This window comes from Clarias gariepinus, chromosome 9, assembly GCF_024256425.1.
Source record: "Clarias gariepinus isolate MV-2021 ecotype Netherlands chromosome 9, CGAR_prim_01v2, whole genome shotgun sequence".
Taxonomy (NCBI): Eukaryota; Metazoa; Chordata; class Actinopteri; order Siluriformes; family Clariidae; genus Clarias; species Clarias gariepinus.
Window position 1 is genome coordinate 6,758,374 of NC_071108.1, and position 20,400 is coordinate 6,778,773.

The 20,400-nt window shown below is 42.9% G+C and overlaps 1 protein-coding gene across 2 annotated transcripts in view; it reads left to right on the plus strand.

Moving 5' to 3' along the window:
• The window catches only part of tafa5l (TAFA chemokine like family member 5, like), a 100,575-nt gene that overhangs the window by 43,098 nt on the left and 37,077 nt on the right, over window positions 1–20,400 (plus strand). For both annotated transcript variants that reach the window (XM_053503319.1, XM_053503320.1), the window contains exon 4: window positions 18,655–18,782. In XM_053503319.1, the coding sequence (XP_053359294.1) occupies window positions 18,655–18,782 (128 nt within the window). The remainder of the gene's footprint in view (window positions 1–18,654; window positions 18,783–20,400) is intronic.

Here is a 20,400-nt window from a genome sequence, read left to right on the forward strand (position 1 = left end):
AAACTAAAGCCTTTTGAAATGATTCTTGCCAACAAGTGTTTTTTACACAGCTGTTTAGTCCCAATCCTGTATATCCTCATTACATTGTGCATGTGGAAGTGCTTCTACTTTTAATATTTAACAGAGCTGTATTTTTCATTTTGCATTTTATCAATGCAACCTCACCAGGAGTTTAGGTGATCTCAAAAAATGGTCAGTCATTATTATTTTTATTTTTTTTTACTTTTACTTCTATGAAGTTGACGGTTAAGCATTTTCTTTCCTGGTTTTAATAATGCGTTGGATGTTTCTGTCGAATTTTAGTGATTTTAAATGTTTTCTTTGCAGTGCAATAAGACTCTTAGGACCCTTCGGAAAGGTAGTGTAGGTTCTGGTACAGGCTAAGGATTCAGTTTAAATTTGCTCATATAATTTCATGAAATCTAGTATTTAGATTTTAATGGCCTACCAGTGTTCTCCCTTGGTGCCTCGACATCAAAAATCATATCCGCCTCGTCCACTTAATAAAACTGCTGCTACCACTAAGAGCTAAAATCTCCATTGCTCCACACTTTTTATTTTGGTTTTATTACGTTATCTTGATATTAATAATACATAATGTTTTACTGAATTTCAACTTGTAGTTTGAGTGGTTAGTTCACAGTGAGATAATCTGAGACACATAGCCTTTCTTGGCCTCTCTCGGTCTCTCTTCCTTTCTGACTGTGTGATCCTATGCTCAGTTAGACAAGTGTACCGTTTCAATAATGCAGCTCCTTTTAACTCCTTGCTAAGGACGTTAGCGACTTTTTGTAGCGCCAAGACCAGCGTAATTAACTAAGAGACTGGTATAATTACAGCTGGGGGAAATTGGTTTTTATTGGCTTTCGCTGCTGTGTTCATGCTTCATTAGTGGAAGGCCATTAAGGCCTGTTGCTCATGCAGTCTCCTTTTTACACACACACACACACACACACACACACATACACAATTGCTCTGCAGTGTTCCAATAGGCAAAAAACTCATTCAGTCAATTTGTCTGGCTACTCATCTGCTTGTGTTTACTCATCCATCCATCCATCCATCCATCCATCCATTAATCACATTCTTCCATTGTTTCTATGCTCGTCAGTGTTTTTAGGTAGGGGTTTAGCAGGTGGTGCCAAGGGACAGATGGCAGGCTGGATCTCAGGATTTTCAGCTGTAGGGGGCTTTCAGATCAGAGACAGAGAGAAAGATGGCTCGTGTGCTGCATTTAAGCAGCCACTGGGAAGCAAGGAAACACTAAGGGAGTCGTGTGTCAGCACTGTGATGAGTCACATCCCGGTGCAACCTCCTGAGATCTTATCCATGTTCCACAGAAACACTTATTGCTCTGGTGGTGTATCAGTGGGTGGCCCGATCTCCTCTCTGGAGCTTTTGTACTGCTGTTCTTGCATCTCTAACAGCAGGTTGGGACTTTTTGTTTGTCTGCCCTATATACAATAAGCACCGAACTGGGAAAATTCCTTAAACAGGGACATTTCTGCCACCTACAAGCAGCTAACAATGGCAGAGGCTTGTGGCCTCCCATGAAACAGTCCGCATGTTGCTCAGGTTGATAGTCTGTCTGTTTAAACATCTTATGTGCTCAAAATTAATGCAAAATAAACTAATTAAATCTTTTGCTGCATGTATAAATATGCACACAGTTTAGAACCAGTAGAATGCAAAATTTCACTGAAATTAATCTACAGTAGAACTCTCTTTTACTAGGGGACCTTTAACCCCTAAACTTTAATGTTGAGTGCCATTACTGGGTTTTATTTAATGCTTTATAGCCTTATAGTGAATGTGTTAATTCTATCCCTTAGAAAAGACATACTGTAAACCATCTGTACATGTTAGCAAGAAAATGAACTGTTAATGGATGTTTATAATTTTCTTGCTAGTAAGCAAAGACAATATCAAACACAAGCTAATCTGACATGATTTATAACAGAATAAAAAAAATCACATCACTATCTTACATGATTTCCATATGAATGCTCATACAGTAATCACTGCTGTAAATCAAGATAGTTAGCAAAAGCTAACCTGACAGGATTTATTTGTACTTAATTTCTTAAAAAAAAACACATTCATAATATTTTTTTGCCAGCTAGCTCACATAAAATGACCTTACAGGATTCTGAAATGAGGAATAAAGATTGTCACCTAGCTAGAATGAGCTAAAACACCAGGGTTTCTAGGAGAATTTCAAAAATGGTTGAAATCTTTGCTGCTAAACCAAGCTAGCTAGCTAACATGCATTAACCTGAAGGAATTTCTGGGAGTAAGAATAATAATGATGTCTTGTTAAAATAACCAGTTAGCTAACATGAGGTAACTGACAGAAATTCTTACCATTTATATATATATATATATATATATATATATATATAGTGTGGCGTGGGCGGGGCGGCGGCTGACGACCAGCATGCCTTGCGGGGATGTCGGTGTATTCACCATGATGGGGAAAGGTGTTTGGGTTAGTGACTTCGGCCCTGTTGTGTGTGTGTTGAGGTGTCTAACGTGTGAAATGTGCTCTAGTTCAGGCTGACGCTGAATGAGAGGTAGGTTTCTGAGTGAAGGTGCTGCTCATGCCATTACCGGCTGTGTGCTAAATAAAGTACTCCCAGCCATTGCATTGGGTAGCAAAATAAGCTCACTCGTCTCTCCAGCATTCTTCTCGGTGTAAAAACGCTACATTGGTGTCAGAAGTGGGATGGAGAGTAACGGGTTCGAGCGCACAACGGAAGACCTACTGAAAATCCAAGCGGGCCGCCGAGTAGCGGAGCGACTACTCGCGAAGAAGCGCTTTCCCGACGGCGCTAAAGCGAGCACACCACGGCAACCAACGCGGAGCGGCGAGGTGAAAATCCCGGCGCTGGATCTCGGGGCGGAGGCTGGCGCAGCGCAAGCGCCGGAGCAAGAGACAGCTCCGTGCGCCGTTAGCCGGCAAAGTGACCTGCCGCTGCGCAAGGCCATATCGGCGGTGCATCGCGGCGGAAGAGCCGAGCGGCCGCCCGCAGCTCAGTGGCGCTCGGTTCGTGAACCTAGCCGGGGACAGGGCTACCCGTCGCGGCTAGGCAACGAGCAACTCTCCGACGTTTCGCGGCGAGGCCGAGGCACGGGACAGCGTACCCCAGCAGCCGCTAGACTAGCGCCGCGAGGACGCGTGGTAAGCCGCGCTGGGCTTTACATTGACTGTGTGCTGGATGGCGTCTTACTGCGGGCGCTCGTGGACACCGGCTCCACTGTTTCACTGCTGCGCTCTGGATTACTGGGGCAAAGCGAGCGTGTTTGCGGACGGCCTGATCCTGCCTTCAGCATCTGCACCGTTGCTGGGGGCTACGTGAAGGTAAGGGCGTGTCGCACAGCGCGAGTCCAGATGGGTGGCCGAACTTATTCCCACGGGTTCGTTGTGGGGAATGTTGAGGAGGACTGCATTTTGGGGTTGGACATTCTGGAGAGATGGGGTGCGGTGCTGAACTTGTCCAGCGGAAGTCTTCGTGGTAACTTCGGGGTAGCCAGGTTGCTTGGACCCAAACCACAGCCGGACAGGTTAGCAGCACACACCCGGGGGGCGGAACTTCCAAAAGCAGACCGAGCGGGAAATCTGCGCGCTAACACCGGCGCTTTACCTCGCCGGCCGGGCAGCAAAGCGCGTGGCCGGTACTGCGAGCAAGTGGAGCGCCGTCACGACGTAGAACCCTCAACGCAGGACTTTCCCCCCGTGCAGTCCTCCAGGCCCTCCCGTGGTGATCAGCCGTCCGAGCCAGCGTGCAGCCGCGTTACTGCGTCACCCGCAGTCGCTCCGCCGGTCTTACAGAACTGTGAACCGCTCATCGCCAGGCAGAAGGGCCCCACCCAGCGCTCGCGGGCACCGCTGCAAGACTTTCGGGTGGGGGCACCCATGGAGCGAATGGGCGTGGACACTCACAGCCAGGGGCGAGATTTTGCTGCTGGCGAGCAGGTGTGGGTGTGTTCCTCCGGAAGGGCTCTCGACCGGGCGTGTGTCTCACTGGGTGGGCCCCTGTATGGTAATAGCTCAGCTCTCCGATGTCATCTACCGGGTGCGGTTGGCGGGGCGGGCACGAGTTTTGCTCCACCGGGACCGTCTTGCGCCTTGCCAGCCGCACGCCGGGGAAACATTAAACCCTGTGGAGGCCGGACCGCCTCAGGACTACTTTCGCGTTCATCCCTCACCTGCCAAAGGACGCCGGCGTTCCCACCGCCAGCGCCGACCGCCTCCACGCCTCCAAAACAAACTTCGTCATGGTGACCAGGGACGGTCACAGCTCGGGTGGGGGCAGTGTGGCGTGGGCGGGGCGGCGGCTAACGACCAGCATGCCTTGCGGGGATGTCGGTGTATTCACCATGATGGGGAAAGGTGTTTGGGTTAGTGACTTCGGCCCTGTTGTGTGTGTGTTGAGGTGTCTAACGTGTGAAATGTGCTCTAGTTCAGGCTGACGCTGAATGAGAGGTAGGTTTCTGAGTGAAGGTGCTGCTCATGCCATTACCGGCTGTGTGCTAAATAAAGTACTCCCAGCCATTGCATTGGGTAGCAAAATAAGCTCACTCGTCTCTCCAGCATTCTTCTCGGTGTAAAAACGCTACATTGGTGTCAGAAGTGGGATGGAGAGTAACGGGTTCGAGCGCACAACGGAAGACCTACTGAAAATCCAAGCGGGCCGCCGAGTAGCGGAGCGACTACTCGCGAAGAAGCGCTTTCCCGACGGCGCTAAAGCGAGCACACCACGGCAACCAACGCGGAGCGGCGAGGTGAAAATCCCGGCGCTGGATCTCGGGGCGGAGGCTGGCGCAGCGCAAGCGCCGGAGCAAGAGACAGCTCCGTGCGCCGTTAGCCGGCAAAGTGACCTGCCGCTGCGCAAGGCCATATCGGCGGTGCATCGCGGCGGAAGAGCCGAGCGGCCGCCCGCAGCTCAGTGGCGCTCGGTTCGTGAACCTAGCCGGGGACAGGGCTACCCGTCGCGGCTAGGCAACGAGCAACTCTCCGACGTTTCGCGGCGAGGCCGAGGCACGGGACAGCGTACCCCAGCAGCCGCTAGACTAGCGCCGCGAGGACGCGTGGTAAGCCGCGCTGGGCTTTACATTGACTGTGTGCTGGATGGCGTCTTACTGCGGGCGCTCGTGGACACCGGCTCCACTGTTTCACTGCTGCGCTCTGGATTACTGGGGCAAAGCGAGCGTGTTTGCGGACGGCCTGATCCTGCCTTCAGCATCTGCACCGTTGCTGGGGGCTACGTGAAGGTAAGGGCGTGTCGCACAGCGCGAGTCCAGATGGGTGGCCGAACTTATTCCCACGGGTTCGTTGTGGGGAATGTTGAGGAGGACTGCATTTTGGGGTTGGACATTCTGGAGAGATGGGGTGCGGTGCTGAACTTGTCCAGCGGAAGTCTTCGTGGTAACTTCGGGGTAGCCAGGTTGCTTGGACCCAAACCACAGCCGGACAGGTTAGCAGCACACACCCGGGGGGCGGAACTTCCAAAAGCAGACCGAGCGGGAAATCTGCGCGCTAACACCGGCGCTTTACCTCGCCGGCCGGGCAGCAAAGCGCGTGGCCGGTACTGCGAGCAAGTGGAGCGCCGTCACGACGTAGAACCCTCAACGCAGGACTTTCCCCCCGTGCAGTCCTCCAGGCCCTCCCGTGGTGATCAGCCGTCCGAGCCAGCGTGCAGCCGCGTTACTGCGTCACCCGCAGTCGCTCCGCCGGTCTTACAGAACTGTGAACCGCTCATCGCCAGGCAGAAGGGCCCCACCCAGCGCTCGCGGGCACCGCTGCAAGACTTTCGGGTGGGGGCACCCATGGAGCGAATGGGCGTGGACACTCACAGCCAGGGGCGAGATTTTGCTGCTGGCGAGCAGGTGTGGGTGTGTTCCTCCGGAAGGGCTCTCGACCGGGCGTGTGTCTCACTGGGTGGGCCCCTGTATGGTAATAGCTCAGCTCTCCGATGTCATCTACCGGGTGCGGTTGGCGGGGCGGGCACGAGTTTTGCTCCACCGGGACCGTCTTGCGCCTTGCCAGCCGCACGCCGGGGAAACATTAAACCCTGTGGAGGCCGGACCGCCTCAGGACTACTTTCGCGTTCATCCCTCACCTGCCAAAGGACGCCGGCGTTCCCACCGCCAGCGCCGACCGCCTCCACGCCTCCAAAACAAACTTCGTCATGGTGACCAGGGACGGTCACAGCTCGGGTGGGGGCAGTGTGGCGTGGGCGGGGCGGCGGCTAACGACCAGCATGCCTTGCGGGGATGTCGGTGTATTCACCATAATGGGGAAAGGTGTTTGGGTTAGTGACTTCGGCCCTGTTGTGTGTGTGTTGAGGTGTCTGACGTGTGAAATGTGCTCTAGTTCAGGCTGACGCTGAATTAGAGGTAGGTTCCTGAGTGAAGGTGCTGCTCATGCCATTACCGGCTGTGTGCTAAATAAAGTACTCCCAGCCATTGCATTGGGTAGCAAAATAAGCTCACTCGTCTCTCCAGCATTCTTCTCGGTGTAAAAACGCTACAATATACAGATGTGGTCATAAAGACTGCGCGTGTTTTCCCGCGGGATGCCTCAATTTAGCGCGCGGCGTGCCGCTACTTGCCGTAAGCAACATTCGGGAATTTAAATAAATGTGTTGTGCTTCACTGAATATCCGCCAGATGGCGCATGGAAGGACTTTATTTAAACGCCGGACCAAGTACTGCACAACGAAGAATTGTGTATAATTACTTAGTCTAAAACAATATTGTTCCCAATGCTGAAGCAAACATGAATTTTATTTTGCTTTACAACAGATCTTTCATGATAAATGTGTGTATATGTGCTTCATATTATTTTCATAATGATGAAATGAGATGCCCAAATTCGTGCTTTAAAATTCTTAATAAGTTTCTTATATATTTTTTGTAATGTTTTAACAGGGACAAAACAGTGAAAGACATGGCAATGTCTCGGTTTACATGGTGTTGAAATTAATTTAATTTCCTGATAGTAGGCTATCTGATAGTCTTAACTATGCGAATGTCCTGATTCGTAAATATGCCAACATATCTTATTTAAAACGTAAAAAATGTGTTGACATCATCAGAAGACATGAATGAACTATATATATTATATTATTAAGTAAATATTATCTTATGACCACAAACTTTTTCGGGCTTTTTATAATAATCATCATATTTGCTGTTTGTGTCCAGCATTTAATAATTATTTCATACATTATTTAACCACGGCTGGAAATAATAGCTGGAATGTGATGTGATTGTGAATTCATGACTGAAATAAAGCAGTTTGTCTTTTGTAAAGTACTTTCACTTTACAAAAGGCAGCGTTTTTATCAAAAGGTTGATAAACGTTTGTTGTACAGTATATACACCGCGACAGCGCGCGCAGTTACTCACTTCTCACCTTTCATGTAGGTCTGCTCGGACTAATTCGTTTTAAACCCCTCAAAACTGCGTGTATATACAGCTCAAAACCTCCATCAGTTATTAAAGATAGCATCTATTTAGAAAAAATGCCCCAGTGATTTCGGAGCTTCAGGAAATCTCCCGGCGCTCTGCGCATAACACCGGGCCAACTCATGTCGCAAAGAATTTATAAACGGTTTCTAAACGTGGGCTATTGTTTTTTTTACTTATAGTATTTGTTAATTTAATTTAAATAAGGTTTGGGCTCAGGACTTCGATTCGGCATCGTGATTCTCCTCTTTAATTTACTCCATAGTTTGCGCATAATCAGCGCTCAGCCGCATGCATTAAGTTTTCCAGAGCGCACCGGCAGAAGTAAACTAATAATTATGAGCGCGTCGGGAAAACAGCAAGCAGACTGACTCTGACCATTTATAAAAACATTTGCGTTTATTTTCTGTCGCGCTCAAGTTCACCAAAAACAATACAGAACAGCGCAGCTTATTTGCTTTCAAACATTTACAAAATCACAAAGTTTTTTCGTTATTGTGAGTGCGCTTAAATAAAAGTTGAGTCTTATAAAGGCATGTAGTCTTATATAGTTTTATTATATAGTTTTTGCACATTAATCAGAGTCCTCATCTGTTACATTTTTGAGGACAATAGTTTTTTTTCAGCCTGTCACGGCGTGCGCCCAAATCAATATCGCTTCTCGCTCACTAGTTAGGCGGCCTCCACTTCAGATATGCGAAGAAGCGGGGCTGCAGAATTAGGCACGAATAGTGAAGAAGAGCTCTCCTTGCTAATGATCCCGGGTTCATCCGCGCTATAAAATACTCGGGGTTTGTTGGTTTACAGTGGATTTTACTACGCGGTGTGAGTGAGACGCGGACACACAACGCGGAAGTGCGGCATGCAAACGGGGCAATTGGAACGCGCCCCAGAGACTTCATAGAATAGCAAGCGCGAGCGGACGGAGGCAGGAGCTGCTGTCCGCGGATGGCCGTCGTACTCGTATTTTATAGCGCAGGGTGCAAACCCGGGATTATTGGCATATGTCCAGCTCTGTACCAGCATGTCATGTGGGCATTATAAGACTAAAAAGTGGCAGCTGGCACGCCTAAAAATAGACGCAGGTTAATTTTTTTATAGTCTAAATTAAAATCCTCCTCTTTAGTGCCTCCTATTCCTATTAATCCTATTGTTCTTTTAGTGTCACTGCGTGTGCTTACAATGCCAGACAACATTCAAATGCAAATTATTCACTCTCCCCAAGTGTAAATCAGCTGTTCTCACCTATACATATTAACCTATACGTTCTCACCTAAAGTGTTTAGGTAAAATTCCACCTATACAAGTGTGACAAATATGCAAAGAAAAAAAATAGGAAGGGGCAAATACTTTTTCATGGCACTTCACGTGTAGTCAGATTGTTCCACTGGACTGAAACTGATGCAGGTGGAGTTATAGCACTTTTCAAATCACACTTACTATACACTGATATGAATAACTTTGAATGATGAATGCTACGTTAATATGATCTCGGGCTTGCTCCACATTATAAAAGCAAAGCGCGGAGATGGAGATCAGGGAAGTACGAGATGTGGTGGAAAATAGGCAGTGGCGGTTCTACACTGAATTGCTCCCCGGGCGAGACTCCCTCCCGCCCCACCCCCGTCAGCGCCACTTCTAACCAACCAAACCCCCTCTCTGACGTCTGCTCGGTCTTGTTAATTTGTTTTAAAACCCCCAATTCTGTGAATTCCCCCAGCAGCGAAACCGGTTTGATCACTTCACACCTGTTGTAAAGGTGAGATGGGGGATTACAGTAACTGTGGGTGCGCTTCACCTCGGAGCGCGCTGTCGCGTTGTATTCAATGAATAGACTAAAACTAAATCATGTTTGCTTCAGCATTGGAAACAATATTGTATTAGGCTAACTTTATTAAATATTATACACTTTTGTATTCTTTGTCCACACACGTGGGCATCTTTAAATTTTTAGATATTGATCCTTTCTCGATGCAGCGAATTTTCTGAGCAAATTAATAATAATTTCCATGAATGAAAAGGAGGAAGAAGAAAAGGTTACGCGAAAATAAGAAAAAGCTTTAGAGGTAAATGCTGTGAAATGCTTCAAATGAACAGATTCTGCCTATAACAGGTCAGGGACAGTGAGGCTGGACCCAGCAGCGCACCACATCCCACTTCATAATACATGCTGATGATGACCAACACGTCTCCCCTGATCTACCAGAGCCAAGTAAAAAGAATGGCAATCAAACAGAATAAAATTAGTAGCAGCATTAACTTGTGCTAGTTATTATGATGGTGGTCAATATTAATTGAAATAATGTTTCTCAGCATTATTTCATGTTAATATTGACTACCATAATAATTAAAGAATAAAATAAAAAATATTGTCTTTATAGATTTATATGTTGTTTGTCTTGATGTTCTTTTTTTTGTTTGTTTCTTTGACCCAATATATGTTCAGTGATACTTAAAATAACATGTTTAAATAGCATTGATTTCTGTATTGTGTTATATTTTTATACTAGTAACTGGTGTTAAAAATGTATCTCTACATTAATGAGCCAATGTATTATGGTGTGGGCTGCTGTGGGCCAGGAAGTCCAGGGCCACTTTTTGGTCTCAGTCCGCCCCTGTAATAACGAATAAAGAAAGCGCAGTCGAAGCCCGGGGATTCTGCGTTCCGCGAGGGCCAGTCGTGAATAGCTGACACTCAGTGACAGCCAATGAAATTGAAGCATTTTTGCCGCTTTCCACGTGGTGTGGCGTTGCTTAAATAATATCTGTATAATATCCGTATATCCTATAAAATCGTCCAGACCCTGGTTCGAATCCCGCTCTGGGTGAAAATGTAATAAATGTGAATCCTTTGTTTTACACTTTTGCTTATGATAATCATTAAATTACAGCAACTGTGAGTGCTAATGTGTTTCATAGCTTAAGCAAAAAAAAATTCTCAATTGCAAACATGCATTTAGTACTGAAGCATAACTTGATAATGTAATGGCTATATCGTGGTATTTTAGCGAATAGCACCGGATTTTAGAGCACTGGCTGGGAATCGAACCCGGGTCTCCCGCATGACGGGCGAATCACCTACCACTGAGCCACCAGTACCCATCTGCGTTTAAAGCGCATAAATATAGCCTAACATCATACATCTTTGTAGTCCTTTTGCACACGCGCGGGTGCGTTACAATAATAATAATAATAATAAATTTGGAGAACTACTACTACTAATAATAATAATAATTCTGAATGAAAATGAAGAATAAATACATATCAGTTTGAGCTTGACACGTTTATGAGCTCTGTCGCTTGCCGTCAATGGGCACCTAAGAGACATAACATTTTTCGGCTTCAGTAGACACACAATACTTTAGACTGAAACACGACTGCCCCCTACAGGTATTGAAGGGCATTTTCACAGCTTGCCGCACGCACTCGCGGCAAGTCGTGGGATCCCTTTTCCGAAAACGTGCGTTTTTTAAGGCCAGATCTGTATATATATATATATATATATATATATATATATATATATATACAGTATATAGTTAAATGGTTTACAATCTATGCCAGTAAACATAGCTAGCTAACATGATACAATCTGTCAGCCCATAAGAAATTTTACCATGGTAGTCTGATGGTAGATGTACCATGGAATATACTGTTACGGTATGTTTGACAGTACCATGGTCTGTATTTGCTGATATAGTTCTACAGTGGTAAATAGTTTGGAGTATGGTACATGATTATAACATGTATGATTCTGTCAAAATATGATGTACATGTTTTTGTACCATAATTATAATATACCTATAATAAGGTACAATTGTACGTTTGCAACCTTAATTAAATACCAGAGTGTATGTTGAAACTCTTTGTATGTAATATGGTACAGTATGCACAGTCACTGTGGCACCCAATATCCGCTTGGACAGTTACTGTACTGTAAATCAACACTGGGGATTAACTGTGTACCATAGTACTACTACACTCCCCAGTAAAGTTCTACAGTACCTACCCTGGCACTGTCTAAAGTTCTATGGTGCCTACCGTGATAATATCTGATGTTCCTCACTATAGTTTACCATATATTTTTCATATACATATTCATAAATGTTTACAATCTCCCCTGCCAAAGGACAAACTCCGGTTCTGAAAAATTTGGAAGTGCTAAAATATGTGGTTCCTTGAATGATCACTAGAATGGCTCCCAAGGTGAGTCAATCTCCATAGACCACCATGTTAAAAAGCCCAGCTTTACAACAGAAATAAACATGTTAACGTGTACAAAAATGATTTGCTCGATATAGCTAGATGACAACTGTTTAGGGATGAAATTTTATGTAATTCATCAGTTAAAATTACATTAAGCCATAAAATTATGCATGATTAGGAGTGTGGCCAATTTGAGTGACAGCTGCATTGCAGGTGTCAAACCATTAGCTTTCTGCTTTGCATCACTTTATTCACTTAGCTAACTGAAATCGTTGCAGTTTAAGTTACCACAAGTAAATTTAACTGCGACGTGAATTAAACGTGCTAAACTGTTAAGCTTAAACAGTCAGTTAACTTGTGGTAACTAAGGTAAGTATGTATGTTCCAACCACCAGACACTGTTTGTTTGCTTATTTATGGATTAACCACGGTTTAGGAGAAGTTGGCTCTTACCAAAGATGGGCGACAACCAGAACTCCCACAGTCAAACTCTTCAGAAAACCTATGGGTGACGTCAAGGAGGGTTTGTCCAGTCTATCTCATCCAGTCTACAGTGCTAACCTGGTATATGATATTTCAGAATTAATTTTCAGGTTAGCTGAAATAATTTAAAAGCTATTTCAAAAGATTGCACCATCAAAAGAGGCTGCTTGATTTTTTTTCTCATTAATGTACATAGTTTTATTATGCTAGACATCAAAGCTGAAACCTAGTTTATCATTTGGCATGTCTCTTAGATAATATATCATTCCAACAGCAAATAAAAAATTCCATATGTAAAAAAATATAAATGTGTCTGTCACTACAAATGTAGGATAAACAGAATGTTGTCATGACAAGCTCTAGTGGTGGCTGCTGCTGAGTCCAACAACATGCTGTGTGGTCTCTTACTGAGAATTTGTCTATACTCCAGCCAAAAGGATTTGCATGTTTTAAAGGTAAATTAGGCCTAAAGCATCCAGAAATATCCTCTACTGTCCACATTGGCTCTAAACCAGCGATCTGCACTCCCTGGGTGGCCTCAATGGAGATGTATTTTGGTCATAAACATATTGAAGGCATATTCTGTACAATGAGCTGATTAGTGAAGCTTGGTCGAATATTTACATTATTCTCTAAAAACGGGACCTAAATACAGGGCAGTGTACTGTAGACTGCTGAGATTATAGTTTTAGAGCTAAAATGTGTTTTAATGTAAAATATTTTTCTCAAGATAATTGTCTCTTTGGTCATGAATATCTTGTTTGAAATGAGGGCAGAAGCATTAAGAGTGTATCTAGTGTAGGCAGGTGTCCAGGGAAGCTCATGCTAACTCTCTGAAAATGGCAGAGACTCTACCATCTGTCTTCATTTGGCTATGGATTTCCCAGTGTTGCTGTGCTTTGGATTCAGCTGGAGCTCAGCAGAAATGACGTTTGGGCTGATGGAGTTTGGGGTGGAGGAGATTAAGGCTGGAGGTCTCTGGCCTGCTCTCTCTCTCTCCTTCCATCTTTCTTTCCATTTTCAGAATAAATGAAGCAGCAGCAAGACGCCAAGATGCTTCCCCCAGACACAAATTAGACTAAAAAATGATATCCAGTTGAGAGCAGGCTTTTACTCTGTAAATTCCTCCAAGGCTAACCATAAATTATACCATATTTTTCCATGAATGGCTGCTACATACCCAATTTTTAAACTAAAATTAATTATTAAAATGTATGTTGAATGACACTTCTCAATGATTTAATATTTTCTAAAAGCCATGGTATTTAAACAATGCTTAGAGAACCATGCTTAGACATGTTCTATAAAGTACACGAGGGGCGATCATAAAATTCGTATTGTTGTATGAAAAAAAAAAAAATATATATATATATATATATATATATATATATATATATATATATATATATATATATATAATTAGTACATTCATAAATATTTTAGTTGTCTTCATGGAATGCTCACTCAGGGGGTTCGCCTTCTTCATGACAACATGCTTACAAAACAGTGAAACTTGCAGGCGACTTTGGGGGTACGAAATTCGCCCTCATCCCCACCTACTTTTCCCCCTGAGCCAAAAAGAAGGCTTCTTTAAAGATGGTTTTCACCAGCTCATCTATCGTTTGGAGAAGTGTGTTGCCTTCTCCCGAATATGTAGAGAATGACTAAGGTCATGACATAATTTTTACATTATTTTTAAGCAATAATAATTTTATAACCGCCCCTTATAAGGATCTTTTGTGCGTTTATTTTAGACGTTAAGTTTAGAAACATTTATTTTTAAAAAGGCAAATATTTTGTTGTATTTCTCCAAAGCAAATCACCCTAAGATGGGCGAGACCCCAAATAAGGCTCAAAAGCTTTTTAAAGTGAACTGAAACACTTCTAGTTGGTTGCATCATGCTCATCAAACAAATAGGGACTGAGTAGTAAACAAATCTTTTTTATTTATAATAATAGAGGAAAACGCTTTCCCTATAAAACAATATTGGCTAAAAGGTCATAAGGCCATTTGGGTTTTCCAGATGAGCATTACACATTCCACGTGAGCAATGATGTACAGTAAGGATGCAGAAGCAGCATAAAACCATGAACTCTGGTTTCATGCTAGTTGTTGCGCGTTGCCTGGTTTTCTTATTATTGTTGTTGTTATGAAAGTCGGAATTTCCTACTCTAAAATTAAATTTCCAACATTTATATATTTCGCACAACTTCAGATGCTCCCAGTAAGCCTGATTAGTTTCAGTATAGATATCAAGCTCTTATACGGCTTTGAAAGACATCCAAAAGAGTTGTTTGATTAACGATTCATTCATTCATTTTAAAAGCCAGCATAGAATGTTGGCTATGGTAATTCAGCATTAACATGATTAAAGTGCCCTCAGTTTGATCAAAAATCATGCCTAAGGTACCTAGCTGCCTGTTTTTCCATATTTGATGATGTTAAAGTATATCATTCACAAAAAAGAAAGTTGTAAAAACTTTGCATAAAACTTGCAAAAGCTGCTATTCTATATTCCAACCCTACAGTGCTTTAAATAACATCAGTGGCAGTTAACAGATGCCATAATAAAGAGTTCTATATTATCACCTATACAGTACATCTAAGCAATTGAGGGTTAAGGGAGCAGCACTGGCACTTGGCAATGGCAGGATTTGAATGCACATCTTCCACTTAGTAGTCCAACATCTTAACCACTGAGCTACTAAGGATTTGCATCATGGAGAAATTGAGATACTTTCTGAGTTGGAATTACACAAATTGGATTTTTCCCCACCTCCCACTTGGTCATGAAAGCAGTGAAAGCAGCCTAGGCCAAATTACACTGCCAAAATTGATTGTGGTCCCATATTTTCTTTGTCTGCATGGTCTGTTTTTTTCTGTTTTCTCCTTCACCTGTTTCAGCCTAGGGACTTGATTATGAGCAGATGAATTTGAGGATTAGGTGGCTGAGTAGTTATAAGCTTATCAGTGCAGGTGTGTGGCCTTGGCAATTCTCAGTATCCTGGTCTCTGAAGGAAAAACTCCAGTATTTAATTCTCTCCACTAGATTATGGATTCTTATAACTCTGAATTAATTATGCAGCATTATTTTATTGTAGTTTCAGCAAAACCACCTACTTGCAGTATCCACAGCTACAAACACATCTTTACCACAAAGAAACTTTTTTTACAGACTTTCAGGCTGGCAACACTGCCATGTCTATAAATTCAGTAAGTATTGGGTGAAACACAACAACTTATTGGCGGCACAGTGGCTTAGTGGTTGGCGCTGTTGCCTCGCACCTCCAGGGTCCGAGTTCAGGTTTGATTCCCGCCTCGGGATCTATGTGCATGGTGCTTGCATGTTCTCTCTGTGGGTTTTCTCTGGGTGCTCTGGTTTTCTCCCACAGTTCAAAGACATGCAGATTAGGCTAATTGGCCTTTACAAATTTCTGTGTGTGTGTGTGTGAGAATGTTGACTGGAGGTCACAAAAATGAAAATAAATGCCATAGCCACCACTGGCCTCCACGATCCCTAGTTGGACGATGGATGGATGGATGGACAACAACCTATTAGCATGGTGTTGTTGGAAAATAATCAATTTGCAATATTATCACCATATATAGTGCTTTTATATAGGGTGTTATCACCTTATGACCAATCGGAACTGAGTGTGGCAGTATAAATGATATTAAACAATGCTGGCTTGTTTTGCTTTGTTTTCTTTCATTACAGAGCAGTTGTATTTGTGCTTTTTTTTTCTTTCCTATTCCTCTGAGAAAAGGTTGTTTATTTGAGGCTGCCTGCATCTGATAGCTTTCGTTTCCTGTGGGTCTGCTAAGCTTGGCCTGCTCCTACATCTTTGTTCTGCGTCGGTTAAAAAGCACGCTGCTTCATTTCAGCTTCCCTGCTTACTAAACAAAACCGAGAATGCTTATATTCATGACAACCATGGATGAAAGGGTGTACGGTGTTTGGGATCACTAGATGGCTTGTAAAGCTCTTTTTGAAAAGCATTTGCCTTTTGTGATGACTTGTTAAATCTTTACGATGTAAATGTTCATCACTGTCGATTGTGAATGCATATTGTGACCGCAGCAGATAAGTCAAGGTCGAGAGCTACGCGTTGGAGTGGACTGGTAAAAGATTCTAAATAGCGTCTTGCTGCGCTTCACATTACTCTTTCTTCCTGTTTAAATACCTGGATTGCATATTTTCTACAACTGAGTATGAGGAAGAACAAAAAGCTGTGACAAGGGGCCTAAATGCATGCTTTTTGGAACCTTACTCGTGTAAAAAATTAACTATAGAATTTGGAATCGGGACGGATAAAGGAGATTCAGTACCAGAGGCCATGTTTTACTTTTTGAATAAAAACTAAATGGTAACCCAGTGAAATACAGATGGGATGAAAAAGCAAGTGAGATTAGAGAACATGAACTGAAATGACTCAAATGTTTGTTGGCTTTCATATTCATTCATTCATTCATCCATTCATTCATCTTCAATACTTCTTATTCTGTACAAAGTCACAGGGACCTGGAGCCTATCCCAGGATACTTTGGGCACTACATCCTGGACCGGGTGCCATCCATCACAGACACACACGTACACACACTACGGGCAATTTGGCCTGGAGTTGCGAGGCCGCAGTGCTAACCACTATGGCTTTTATAATTCTATATAAAATACTGTTAATATGCACCTATCCATTGTTTAAAGCAATAGTTCTGATTCATGTCATGGAGAAGTAATGAATCTTCTTGAAAAAAGACAAAAGGGTACTTTGTTCTCCAATACAATGAGGCGAATTTTTGTATAGGCCAGAATTTCTCTAAGGATCGAAGATATCTACGGAAGAATGATTCTGCCAATCTACAATACTATTGAGCTAGAAGAGAAGCAAAGGCGAGATTTTACTTTTTCTGCGATTTCTAATCACGACACTAATATAAAGCATTATCAGCAGTTAGGTTTTGGCATAAAATGAAGAGCGGTTTTACGAAAAATCCTAATCCGCACTATTACGTAGGATAGAGGATTTTAAGATTCAAGATTCAAAGAACTTCATTAATCCCAGAGTGAAATTGCTTTAATTTGTAACAATGCAGAGCTGCTTTTCTTTCAAAGGTCATGGGAATCATGTTACAATAGATGAGATTATGGACATAATTTAAATGAATAGCCATCTCCCACGACCAACCACGTATATGGTGTCAGGACTGTGCAAATAAAGAGCCATATGCCTTTTTAGCCAAATGCACAAAGATGTGCATGATGATCATGAAATGACACCGATGCATATGATTTCCAAAGATAAAGTATAATGTGTATTTCAATGTCATTCCCATATAAAATTCATATTAAAAATTTTTTTTTTATTACTTTTGGTTCTACCGGACGCATCCGAAAACCCAAATGCACAATTTAATTCTAACGCAATTCACAAAACTAAAGCCTCCTCGTTAATAGACACTGGCAGGAAGTCCATAAAAGCTGTTTCTTTTTGTTATTATTTTTTTTAAATCATTGACCAATGCTGCTGCGTTGCCGGGAACGATCTCTGCCGCTTAAGTTTTAAGGGTTAAAGGGTATCTTAGATTCCTCACTCCTAATTCTCATCTTGAAAATATGAGACATGTCATTTCATCACATAGTTTTTTCTTACAAATAAAGGTTTTATTTCTCTCATATTTTTAGTCTGAGGTTAAAATAACTAACCATTTTTCCCCATACGCTCTTTGTTCATCTTATCTCAGAAGGGTGCCAATATTTATGGAACTCCAATGAGTCATAATTATCCCTGCTTTTTATTTATTATTTAAGGGCTTGATGCTCGATCCAAACACCCATGGCCACTGAGTGTTGGTCATTACCGTGTGCTATTACCCACAATGCCGATCTCCTACCTGTTGATAGCAGCTCTGATGGGATTGAGCCCACACACACACACACTGTCTCTGCCTAAAAAAAACATTGCAGTCGTATTTTAGTCCTTTAGTTTGCTCTGCTTTTTCATGTTCTTATCTATACCCTCAGCTTAAACAGATTAGAAACCAAAGCTTCAACTTTGATGCTAATACCACCGTCAGTGGCACTGAGATAGTCACCTGGTAGATCCTTAACCAGCCACGCTGCTGTAACTCGGTGCTACTGTCCTGGAGCTGCAATGCATTCTGGAACTTCAAGTCATCCCAAATTCTATGGGAATCTTTGTTACTGTTTTTTTTTTCTTTTTTTCGGAGATTATGTTACATTTGGATAATTCTAAGAATAACCAAAAATATATCACAGATATTTTGAATTTATTTATTACTTGTTTTAGAGTGCCGGATTCCTTTAACCTCCGGAGCCACCACTGGTTGCAACATACAGTAGAGCTGCAACTGCCTTTGTTGTACTGGATTTCCATACTTCGCACACATCCTGTGTCATTCTGTCGAAGGCGAGGACATGGACAAGGCCTACGAGATTGACCTTTTTGTGTTTGTGTGTGTGTGTGTGTGTGCAGCGCGGATAGTGAAGAGCAGGCAGTGGTGTGAGATGACCCCGTGTTCAGAGGGAGAAATCTGTGGCCTGCTGTTCAATCACTCTGGCTGGACCTGCACCAAGGGAGGAGGACGAATAAAAACCGTCACGGTAAGAGCTTGTGACATTTCGCTGTCATGATGAGGATGTCGTGTCACTTGAACATAAAATTCAGCGACAAAAATATGTTAGAGTATGTGAGCAGGACATAAATTCAAATTCAAGTTTTATTTCTCACGTGCATAACCATACACAGTGTGATATGAAATAAAATACTAAGGAATGTCTGCAGATACAGTACGTAAATAAAAAAAAATCCAATTCAGTTTTGCTTATATACTGTATGGCTTTAAAATGGGCATTTGTCAAAAAAGGAGCTTTATAGGGATAAAATTTTTGGATATGTTTAAAAATTATCAGATGTGTAGATTTATAAATTTACAGATTTATCGATTTGTATGACGGGGCGGTTGCTTAGTGGTTGTCCAAAGTCAAGTCAAGTAGCATTTTAGTGTCTTTTCACCCATATACAGTTTAGTACACAGTGAAACAAAACAACGTTCCTCCAGGACCAAGGTGCAACATACAACATAAATTAACAAAACTAACTAGCTAACAAAAAAAATCTAATTAGCTGACAAGCTCAGACAAATTATTTTTAAATTAACAAAAAACTATTTAAGTCCTATACTGAAGAAACAACGCAAAGTGCATGTGCACTTTGCATAAAGTTTGCACGTTATGCAGGTTCCGGGTTCGAATCCCATCTCGGGTCTGTGTGCATGGAATTTGCATGTTCTCCCTGTGCTTGGCGGGTTTCCTTTGGGTTTTCCGGGTTTCCTCCCACAGTACAAAAACATGCAGGTCAGGCTAATTGGCGTTCCCAAATCGCCTGTAATGTGTGAGTGTGTGTTAGTTTGTTTGTGTACCCCGAGATGGATTGGCACCCCGTCCTAGGTGTACCCAGCTCACGGCCTTAGTCTCCTGGGATAGGGATTTTACATTAAATTAAAAAGAAATTTGTTAAATAAAAGCATTTTCACTAAGGGTCACTGACTTTTTCGACCGCACCATATATTTTGCGCTGTATGCCCAAAGATGCATGTGTGTACATTTCTGTATCAATGAAAGAAATAAATCATGGCACAGCAATACGTTTACTCCATTCTATGATCTTGTGATACATATTTAGACAGAATTGCTGTTTTCAGTGTATGGTGTACAGAAATATGTGCTGAGGTCATGCACCCAGAGACATGCACACACACACACACACACACACACACTCACAGCGAAAGAGAGAGAGAGAGAGAAATGCTGATCATGTCCTAGATTTTTCCCCTCGGTTTATTTCAGTCTGCACCCCTTCCAGCACTGTTGTGCCTGTGTCATTGTGTGTGTGTGTGTGTGTGTGCAACCCTACATGTGCATAAACGTTTATGGCCGGTAATTAAAACACCATGTTTTTGTCCATTTGTGCTTGTGCATGGTACATCCTCCATCCTTCACTGTACACTATACGATGTTCCTGAGTATGTCAGCATCTGAATTTGTAATTTGCTAGTATTAAAAAGCAGCTGTGACATTAGTCATAAATTAATCATGGCGGTAATTATGCATTAATCACACTAATTATGCATTCAGAGCGTTGCTGCTGTGTGTCTGATTCTCTACCAACTACTAAAAAGCCAAGAGCACTTTAGCAGCGTAGTGTTTTTCACTCCGACGT